At 40.0% G+C, this 11,164-nt stretch overlaps 1 protein-coding gene across 1 annotated transcript; it reads left to right on the top strand.

The window, feature by feature from the left end:
• Positions 1 to 2,563: 2,563 nt before the first annotated feature.
• On the top strand, positions 2,564 to 8,161 carry IFT70A (intraflagellar transport 70A). The gene has a single exon (XM_063595450.1). The coding sequence runs from the start codon at positions 3,770 to 3,772 to the stop codon at positions 5,765 to 5,767; it is 1,998 nt and encodes a 665-aa protein (XP_063451520.1). The 5' UTR covers positions 2,564 to 3,769; the 3' UTR covers positions 5,768 to 8,161.
• The last annotated feature ends 3,003 nt before the right edge of the window (positions 8,162 to 11,164 follow it).

The raw sequence follows: 11,164 nt of genomic DNA, 5'->3' as shown, positions 1-11,164 counted from the left end.
CCCTTTTATAAACCAAAATGCTATTGTGTTCTCCCTGGGAAGTTAATTTAGACAATAATACTGTAAACCCCAAAATACAAGCTACTTGATCAAAAGCAAGGGATATTCAAGAAGGAAATCTAATTAAAATATTAATAAAGCTGGAACTACCTGCAAAAGCAGAGTTCATAATGAGGTTAAATGTCACACCATCTGAGCACAAATGTTCTCAAGTGTTGATTTTAGCATACACTCTTTCCCAAAGTCTTAAAAGGTGGAACAGATGCTCCAAAAAGTCAGTCAACTATATTTCCAATTTGGCACTAATTTATAGTTTTCTTCTCTGTTCACGGTAGAAGACTGGAGTGGGAGAAAGGGGATGCTAGATAACTGAACTCCGCAAACTGTCCATCCTGAAGAAAATGGTCTGAAATCCAAGGGAAAAAGAAATAACAACTGGAAAATGGATTTGCAGAAGGTCCTCCCTTATAAAGGAAGATGTTTCACCACAGCTGTGGTTGAAATACTCACAAATTAACAATGTTTACCAACAGAAAGGGGCCACAGATACAGTATAAATAAGACATACCTGCCAACTAGTTTTAAAAGAGAATGCCAAATAGATTGTACATACAAATAGAATATGGGACTTGATCATGGCATATTTTGGCAGGCAGAACATAAGTATGCTAAGAACCAAGCATCATGCTTTTTGTTCCTATCTATTTTGCCTAAATGAAACTCTTCTACGTGATAAACATCTCCCTTTGTGTAGCAAAATCCACCCTGAGTCCAACTCAAATTTCATCAAACTACAATTCCTTTCTACAAGTCACCAAATCACTTTATTGCAACCACCAAATGCTTTCCTATTAATTGAAATGGTATGATACACTTACTTTTTGATATATCCTCCAGGTTTTCAAGATCCTATTGCAAACAAAATGATGCTTTATGACACTTTATAATATTCCACCCTATTTCATTCTTTCCATAATTTCTATCATTAAACGGCCTTCTCTCACCACCACCCCCAGCGAAACTAATCTATTCCCCAACTGCCTATCAGAGACCAGATAAAAGTCAGTCTATCACAGCAGCAGTGATGGTCATGCCAATTTCACAGTGTGATTTGTACACTCATTTCATTTTGAAAATGACCCTGCCTTCCATCTGTCTAAGCAGAATGTCCTGCTCTTTTCAAGCCAGGCCTCTGGAGCAGCATCACATGAAATAAGGAGGAAGAGACACAGAACGGCCTCCCTCCTGCCCACTTCAGCCACCACGCTCACAGGTACCCACACAAAGAGAAGAACCCCAACTGAATCCTGGTAGGGATCCCAGAAATTTGGAGGAGAATATAGTCCTTTTATTTTCATACATTTTCAAGAAGCCATTTGAAGATGATGTAAATACAACCCTGCAAAACAGAGAGAAAGACTAATGAAGGGCAATTTCCCATTCCCATGTTGTCATCTCACCTTAATTTAATAGCAAATTACCTAAGGTAACAGTACATACATAAGAATTTTAAAATACTGAGCCTTGCGAGGCACAGTGGCTCATACCTGTAATCCCAGCACTTTGGAAGGCCAAAGTGAGAGGGTTGCTTGAGGCCAGGAGTTCGAGATGAGCCTGGGCAACATGGTGAGACCCCATCTCCATTAAAACATTTTTAAAAAAAGATTAGCCAGGCATGGTTGTGCACCTGTAGTCCCAGCTACTCAGGAGCCTGAAGCATGAGGATCACTTGAGCCCAGGAGTTCAAGGCCGCAGTGAACTATGATCATGCCATTGCATGTCAGCCTGAGCAACAGAACAAAGCCCTGTCTCTAAAAAATAAATAAATAAAATACTGAGCCTAAATTCCCAAGGGAGAACCATCAGGCAGCCTGCTGTAAAGAAGTCGATGCACCCCTTTCCCCAATTTATTACTGAGCAGTATCCTCTACCCATGTACCTCCTTGGGCTTAAGACTCTAAAAGGGTGCACCAAGAGATCAGATTGAAAGAAGCCTCAGAATAGAGTTATAGTAATATTCCACAGTTGCTTTCTGTGGGGTCTTAGGTGAGCCAAAGTCCCATTCAATCCTGAAAAGGGTGCAGTTTCCCTTTCTTGGAATTGATGCACTGGAAAGCTCCTTGTCTAGTTCCAGCCAAAAAGACACAACTCTGCCAATTCCTGGCAAGGGAGAAGACTGAGTAAGTACATAAAGTCAGCCATATGATGATATGAGCAATCACACACCTACTAAAAATCTCCTTCCAGTGATACTGGGTAAATACGAGCTACACAACTCCAGTAGTCACATCTGCTCACAGCTGGAATCAAGGCCTAGAAGTTCAAAGTTTACTAACTACACAAAGTTAGTTCGTTGTTTTAATGGAGAAACAAAGACAATAATATTCCTTATACACACTTAGCACCAAACAATGGGCCCTTACAAACTCACGTACATGAGATACATGGATTGGGTTATTCATCAGTCACTATTTCCTATTGAAATTGGTTATTGGATATCATGGTTCAGCCCCTACCTACCTAGATGTGGCTTTAAACAAACTATTAATTTAATAGTTTGATTTAATTAATAATGTAATACTTAAATCTTTAAACCTTTCTAGCCCACAGACTTCTTAAACTGCAATATGCAGAATGCAGGCTGCTTATTCAAATTAGAAATACTATATGTAAACAGTCTCTAATAGAGGTGCTATATGATATGGTTGACATCGTATCAACCGCATGATAGCTGTGAAGTTTATATATAGAAAAGATTTATGGGCAGTAACACTATTATGGATGCATACAAAGGATTTGCAGTAATTATGTAGCAAACAACACACTTTTACTTGGATTAGGTTTATATTAGGTGCTAGAGAGACCAATGGATATCATGGGAGATGACAAAAGATACTGATTTCTTATTGGCAGAGACAGTTGGAGGACCACAGCAATGGATACAACCAAGTGTAAACGCCAACATATACTCAGTAATCTTTTTTTGTCATGGAAAAGGAGAGATACTGCGATCAAAAACAGATCCTCTCCCAGTACCAATTAAGATTCACAGCACTTTTTCCTTATTAACCTCTGGAAACCACCAAAATAAGAAGGATTTCTGTTTGCTGCTGTATTCTGTTCTTACAAACTGTGCCCTCGGGGTAGCATAAGAACCTGCTCTAATTCCAAGGGAATTCAAGGAGTTAACTCCCTTTTGCCATCCCGCTCCTTTTATTAAAAGGTCCTTTTATTGTACTGACGATCTCTACTTTATTAAAAGTAAGCCAAACGCCAGCATTAGTATAGACCACACCAATGTACAAGGCTCAAAATCGCCAGAACATGGTGCCGGAAATCTTCCTCCGATGCGCTAGAGACCGAGGTGGCACAACAGACACAGAGAGCGCCCCTCATCTTTAGGGCGCAGGGAAGGCGAGTGACCGTGCGTCCACATGGGCCGCGAGTCGGGTCGGTGCAACAGGGACTACGCCTCCCAGCATGCAGTGCGGCCACGCCTGCGCAGCGGCGCCACAGGAACGATGCATGCCGGGACCGGGAAGACTCAGTCTCTGAACGGCCCGGAGTAGTCGTCTTTCCCCTTCTGACTGCCGCCACGCTGCAGTCCAGAATATTTGAAGATCAAACCGAACTTGAGAGACTAACGAGAACGGTCCCTTTTTATTCCTAACAGATTCCTTCCGTGGCAAAGTAACCCGTCGTCTTCCGTTTCCGGTTGCCCGGTTGCCCTGTTGCCGTGGTAACCGCACGCATAACAGCCGTGGTGGTTATGGCTGGTCAGAGCGGCGCGCAGATCCCCGACGGGGAGTTTACCGCGCTAGTGTACCGGCTCATCCGCGATGCCCGCTACGCCGAGGCGGTGCAGCTGCTGGGCCGAGAGCTGCAGCGGAGCCCTAGGAGCCGTGCCGGCCTGTCGCTGCTAGGCTACTGCTACTACCGCCTGCAGGAGTTCGCGCTGGCGGCCGAGTGCTATGAGCAGCTGGGCCAGCTGCACCCGGAACTGGAGCAGTACCGCCTGTACCAGGCCCAGGCCCTGTACAAGGCCTGCCTTTATCCGGAGGCCACTCGGGTCGCCTTCCTTCTCCTGGATAACCCCGCCTACCACAGCCGGGTCCTCCGCCTGCAAGCTGCCATCAAGTATAGCGAGGGCGATCTGCCAGGGTCCAGGAGCCTGGTGGAGCAGCTGCTGAGTGGGGAAGGGGGAGAAGAAAGTGGAGGCGACAATGAGACCGATGGCCAGGTCAACCTGGGTTGTTTGCTCTACAAGGAGGGACAGTATGAAGCTGCATGCTCCAAGTTTTCTGCCGCACTGCAGGCCTCGGGCTACCAGCCTGACCTTTCCTACAACCTGGCTTTGGCCTATTACAGCAGCCGACAGTATGCTTCAGCACTGAAGCATATCGCTGAGATTATTGAGCGTGGCATCCGCCAGCATCCTGAGCTAGGTGTGGGCATGACCACCGAGGGCTTTGATGTTCGCAGTGTTGGCAACACCTTAGTTCTCCATCAGACTGCTCTGGTGGAAGCCTTCAACCTTAAGGCAGCCATAGAATACCAACTGAGAAACTATGAGGTAGCTCAAGAAACCCTCACCGACATGCCACCCAGGGCAGAGGAAGAATTGGACCCTGTGACCCTACACAACCAGGCACTAATGAACATGGATGCCAGGCCTACAGAAGGGTTTGAAAAGCTACAGTTTTTGCTCCAACAGAATCCCTTTCCTCCAGAGACTTTTGGCAACCTGTTGCTGCTCTACTGTAAATATGAGTATTTTGACCTGGCAGCAGATGTCCTGGCAGAAAATGCCCATTTGACGTATAAGTTCCTCACACCCTATCTCTATGACTTCTTAGATGCCCTGATCACTTGCCAGACAGCTCCTGAAGAGGCTTTCATTAAGCTTGATGGGCTAGCAGGGATGCTGACTGAGCAGCTTCGGAGACTCACCAAGCAAGTACAGGAAGCAAGACACAACAGAGATGATGAAGCTATCAAAAAGGCAGTGAATGAATATGATGAAACCATGGAGAAATACATTCCTGTGTTGATGGCTCAGGCAAAAATCTACTGGAATCTTGAAAATTATCCAATGGTGGAAAAGATCTTCCGCAAATCTGTGGAATTCTGTAACGACCATGATGTGTGGAAGTTGAATGTGGCTCATGTTCTGTTCATGCAGGAAAACAAATACAAAGAAGCCATTGGTTTCTATGAACCCATAGTCAAGAAGCATTATGATAACATCCTGAATGTCAGTGCTATTGTACTGGCTAATCTCTGTGTTTCCTATATTATGACAAGTCAAAATGAAGAAGCAGAGGAGTTGATGAGGAAGATTGAAAAGGAGGAAGAGCAGCTCTCTTATGATGACCCAAATAGGAAAATGTACCATCTCTGCATTGTGAATTTGGTGATAGGAACTCTTTATTGTGCCAAAGGAAACTATGAGTTTGGTATTTCTCGAGTTATCAAAAGCTTGGAGCCTTATAATAAAAAGCTGGGAACAGATACCTGGTATTATGCCAAAAGATGCTTCCTGTCCTTGTTAGAAAACATGTCAAAACACATGATAGTCATTCATGACAGTGTTATTCAAGAATGTGTCCAGTTTTTAGGACACTGTGAACTTTATGGCACAAACATACCTGCTGTTATTGAACAACCCCTGGAAGAAGAAAGAATGCATGTTGGGAAGAATACAGTCACAGATGAGTCCAGACAATTGAAAGCTTTGATTTATGAGATTATAGGATGGAATAAGTAGTTATGGCTGATAGTGGCTTTTTTCAAAATGGCTTTCTTAAATATCACACTTTTTTTATCTGTATTTAGCCTTGGCATCTTTATATTTGTCTTATTTTGAATCTTATCCACTTTATAAGAACAAGTTTATGTTTGAGCAACTTTTTCATTTAATCCAGAAGAGTAGGGACTATGCAGTGTAAGCTGCATCACTTCTGCTTTCTTCCTACTAGTGACAATCATCTGGTCTTGCCCTCAAGCAACAATTGCTAGAGTAACATCTTTGTATAAGCAAGTAACCCCAGATAGAGTTGACGTTTCAGCTTTGGGCTGTCAAAAGGGTATGTCATGGACCAAAGCACTGTTAGTACGGGTATGTTTGCATTTGGTCACTGATATGTAAATGACTGCTAGCCCACGGCTGGACCACTTCTCAATCAGCAAATAAAGCCATGTCTATTTTGCTATCTCAGCATAGACTATGCTGTCTGATAAATCTAATTCTTAACTCTATTTCTCCAGTTTTTTAGTCCTTTAACTTTCTGGATTGCAACGAAGTCTAGTTTAGACCTCTAAGCCCTTTTAGAAGTACAATGGGAATTTCTTTTCTTGGTTCTTTTCAGGTTATGAGGTTTGGTCAGTGACATAATTTTTTTTCATAATTTGGTTGATTGGTTGCTTCTTAAGTTTTATAATAAACGTTTTTCTTCATGTTCTATTTTTGATTTTACAGAAATGATTTTGCCTCCTTGTGGATACTGACATATATTAAGTGTGGAAGCTTATTAATATTTTTGGTTTTTTAAAAACTGAAATTTTTAATTTTTACTTTTAATTTTTTAGGAAAAAATAAGCACTGAACTGAGAATGAGAAGACTAAAAGTATGAGTTCCATACCTACTAATTTTAGGCTTTCAGAAATTCCTTTATTCTTTGGGGTTTCACAATCATTTGAACTATCAGAAGCCTTTACAATTTCAGCTGTAACATCCGATTCTGTATAAGCCACATAGAAAAAAGTTGCTTTTCTTTTTTTATGACCTGGATATATAAGCAAATCAGCCAGGAAATATATAATTGTATTTTATATTAATGTTTTCTAGGATTTTGGCTTACAGTAAATGTTAACCCCTATGGTAAGTGATTGTTATTGTTGGATGTTATACTGATTATTAATAAGAAATTTGGATTTTTGCCTTTTTACCTGGAATTTTTGCTTACAACAGTAGCTATGAATATATATAGGGTGGTCCCCAGTCTCTGTTATGGTTGTGCATAAATTAATAATTTTATAAGTATTTAGAAATGGTATAATTCTCTTAACTTCCTCTTTCAGTTTTTGTGCTAATGTTTGTTTTTGTTCGGGAAGAGGAGATTTGCTTTTAATTCTTCCAAAAAATGATGAACCACCCTTCCATTCAGTAGTTTGACAAGCTGTTATAATGTGTATTTTTTCCTCAATTATTCTTGAAATATTTAGAGCCTCTCCTGCTTCTAACATGAAGGCGTTTAGATGCCAGTCTGCCAGAAATCTGGAAACAGAGGAACCGGTGAAGTGAAGATATAATGGAGATTTAGCTAATGATGTACTTCACAATCCACCTTGGATCTCCTGCATGTCCAAATCTCAGTAGTTAATCAAGTGTCTGCTGCCATTAACAGAACAGAAGTAATGGATAACAGAATGGAAATAAGAGATGCCAGAACTACTTCCATAACTAACTCACCAAATCAAATCATCAGTCCTCATATTCTTGTTTTATTTAATACAAGGAGAAGAGGCCATGCACTTTCCAAAAGGTCAAAGCCACATAGAATAGGAAGGCAATCTCTAGTTTGAAGCTTTCTCTTGGAGTGTTTTCTCCCCCTGTCTTCAAAGGGTCTACTTGAGAGATAGTGGTGTTTACTGCTGCAGAATGTATCACAAGATAAGAAATGAAAAATCAATCTTTCTTACCACCCCGTTCTCCTTCCCTTTTTTATCTTTTCCCTTTTGTCAATTATAGAATTATAGGGACACTTTTCTCTGATAGCTGGAAGTTGAACCTCAACCAGGTATAAAAGATGCATAACAACCTTTCAGCAGTAAGTGTCAAGTGAGTGAGCACTATGATTATCAAGGTGACTTTGGAAACCTTTTAAAAATGCATTTTTGCAAAACAAGATAACATATATTGATAAAAAGTGACTCTCAGGTTGGTAATGCCAGAAAAAATTTTAAGAGGACTCACCAAAAGTACTAGATCTATATAATTTGTAGAATAGAGTGAAGTTTTTTTATATATTTGTGGTAGCCTCCATCTTTTAAACTTTTTGAACTCAGTAGAAAAACAGACTGAAATTTTAAAGACATGCAGTATTTGTATCATTTTAAATTCTGTAACACTGGGAATTAAATATACTCAACTTTAGAGGACACTTGCCTTACTGTAATCTATAATCATTTTATATTGAAAAATAGGGCCAGACATTAGCCAAACGGTAATTAATTTATTAGCCATAGGTATAGTGTTTAATATTCTCTTGGGGAGTGAGTCTTTACTAAGTGATTACTCTATACTTGATACCACTATTAATTGAGGTTCTTTTGGTTGTTTAATTAAATCAGCTCCTTTGGATTTGGGCCAAGATTGATCCACCACATACTGAAATCCTTTCTACAACATCATAATGTGTATTTACTAGAAAAGGAATTGCTTCATAAGGAAAAATTATTAGAATATAGAGACTTATAAGTACATTTCTAGTGTGAAAAATAAGCATTTGTTAGTTTAAGTGAGACTTGCCAATAACTTGATTGCAAATATTAATATCATGTGAACATATAAAATGGGCCCAAATCCTTGTTCAAAAGTGAAATTTGCACGTTTGTGAAATAAAACACATCAATATCAATGACTGAATACCTTAATTCAAAACAGCAAATGGCTAAAATTATACTATGCAAGCAGGACCCTAGTAAGTTATGTGGGAAAGCATTTATTGCTGCTAATATTTTATTTTCAATTATTTCATTAGGAGAGTCAAATGCTTAAGATAGAGGACACATGACTAAAAGTTTCACCAGCACTCATGGCATCTGCTATAAAACATGTGTCCACAGAGTACCCACAAACTCTCAAGATCTTAAGTCTCAACAGTAAATTACTGGTTAGTTTTTCTAATCAGAGTCTCAACGTCTTAGTCCCAATTCTTCCAAATTTTCCAAAACCATACACTATAGTGTATATGGAAAGGAGAATATGTACTTTTGTGAATATAAAGTGTCTGTTCCATTTTTAGTCATGAAGTACCATAGGAAGAGATGGTCACACCCTAACATTGTAAAGCAAAAGAAAGCTTCAGGAATCAGACCATAACAGCAACACTTTGCTGAAAAATATTTGATTAGAAGGCAATACCACATACTCACATATGCTAAGGAGTGCAATTATTTTGTATGTTTACTGGAAAAGGCAAAAAATTTTTCTGTAGTTAAAACAATATTTTTGTTTCTAGAACTTTTGTTCTTGTACTGATTCATTACCATTAAACTGTTTTCACAAAATGCCAAAGAACAGAGGAGAGCTATACATGATTTGACCAAGACGCTGCAAGTAGTTTCAGAAACTGAGGAGACTATTTTTCTGACACTGTATATAATGAAATGATGGGTAAAATTATAAAATGGTTCTGGAAATAATCATGTAAAATATAAAATGGGAAATCATAAATGTGATTTTTTTACATTTGTAGATATGACCTAAATAGGTTCTTTTAAATTGCAAATTAAGGATTAAGATAAACATCTGGAATGTATCTGCAGCTAGAGTCTGAACAATGAGGGCTTAGACCAGTTCATCTCTTGAATCATAAAACTGAGGCTCAGAGAGATTAAGATGTCTTCCCCGGGATAATATGATAGAGCCAAATAGGATCCGGGCTCAGAATTCAGGGCGTCTTACTCAATTCTCCTGCTCTTTCCACTCTACTACCTTTCTCTTAGGGCAGGGACCCCTCTTAGGGGCCTACAGGGCCCTCCAAGTATGGAAATAAAGGAAAATCCTGAGTTCCTACAAGGGAAGTTCCAGCCATCTAGCTAGCCCTGAAAAACAAATAAGCAACTTGATGAGCAAGAAGGTATTAGTAACTTAAGGCGATAGCCAAAGAAATTGGAATCACAGGATGTTTGGTTCCCCTATAGGAACTAGAGATAACATCTTAACATATGTCCCTGAATTGTTTTTCAGAAACCCAGACCCCCACCAAACAGATCTGCCTGCACATAGACCTCAGATAAGGGGGAACTGAGGACTGAACTCTGACTGCTGTTCTTTATGGTCTAAATTTTTGTCTGAGGTGCCTGGAGGAACCCACACCCAGGAGCCAGAGCTTACATTCTTTTCTGCTGACCCCAGAATTTTTAAACAAACCTTCTTTTCCTTAACCAATTGCAAATTAGAAAATTTTTCAATCTATCTATGATCAGTAAGTCCCCACTTCAAGATATCCTGCCCTTTTAGGCCAAACCAATGTGTAAACGCCATATATTGATTTACAATTTTGCCTGTAACATCTGCTTTCCTAAAATTTACCCCTGCCTTTAAAAAACCCTTGCTTGCAAACCATAAGTCAGGACTTAAGCAAGAACTGCCTGATCCTCCTTGCTTGGCACTCTGCAAATAAATGTCCTCCTTTCTCCTGCTGCAAACCTCAGTGTGGATGTTTGGCCTTATTGTGCCAGGAGGGCGAATCCCTGTTCAGTTCCATAACACCTTCTCTTAGGTATTTTTTGTTTTTATTTGTTTGTTTGCTTTCTTTACAAATTTTTCTATCAGTGCTAGGCATTTCTTTTCCCAGAGCTATGACTTTTGCCACTTCAGTTCCTGCTGATAATTTAATCGGTGGTTTAATTGGATTTTTCCAAAATACACTTAGTGAGAACATTCCAGGGCTGGCCTAAATTACACTATGGTTTACAAAAGCGCGTTGAGGGTTCCTGAGCAGGTGTGCTGTGCTGTTTGCAGCAGCGCAGATTTAGCTGCGGTGCAATCTGGGCTGGGCAGAAAGATTATTGACTCACCTGTTGTTTCATCACTGCTTTGAAAAAAATCACCTTATATGATCCTTCTTCAAGTCAGTGATTTTCTTCTCTTCATTATAGTTTCCAGCCACCAAACACGTAAAAATGGCCATCAGAAGGCTTCCCTACACCTTAAGTGCCAAGAGCTGTGACTCACTTATCCAAAAATCCCAGCATAGAGCCAGCTGATTTCACAAGTATTTACAAAGTGTTACCAGAGACTTTTGAGGCCCCATAAGGCTTTACCTTTACTTGCAAAGTCCGTTTGAGCTAAACTCCTAAACACCCTCTTCCAGGAGATTGATTGCTCATTTTGCTTAGGTTTTGGGGAGGAAAAATTAAAAGCAAGCAATTGAG

This window comes from Pan paniscus, chromosome 13 (genome assembly GCF_029289425.2).
Source record: "Pan paniscus chromosome 13, NHGRI_mPanPan1-v2.0_pri, whole genome shotgun sequence".
Classification (NCBI taxonomy): domain Eukaryota; kingdom Metazoa; phylum Chordata; class Mammalia; order Primates; family Hominidae; genus Pan; species Pan paniscus.
This window is presented reverse-complemented; position numbering and strand designations above follow the sequence as displayed.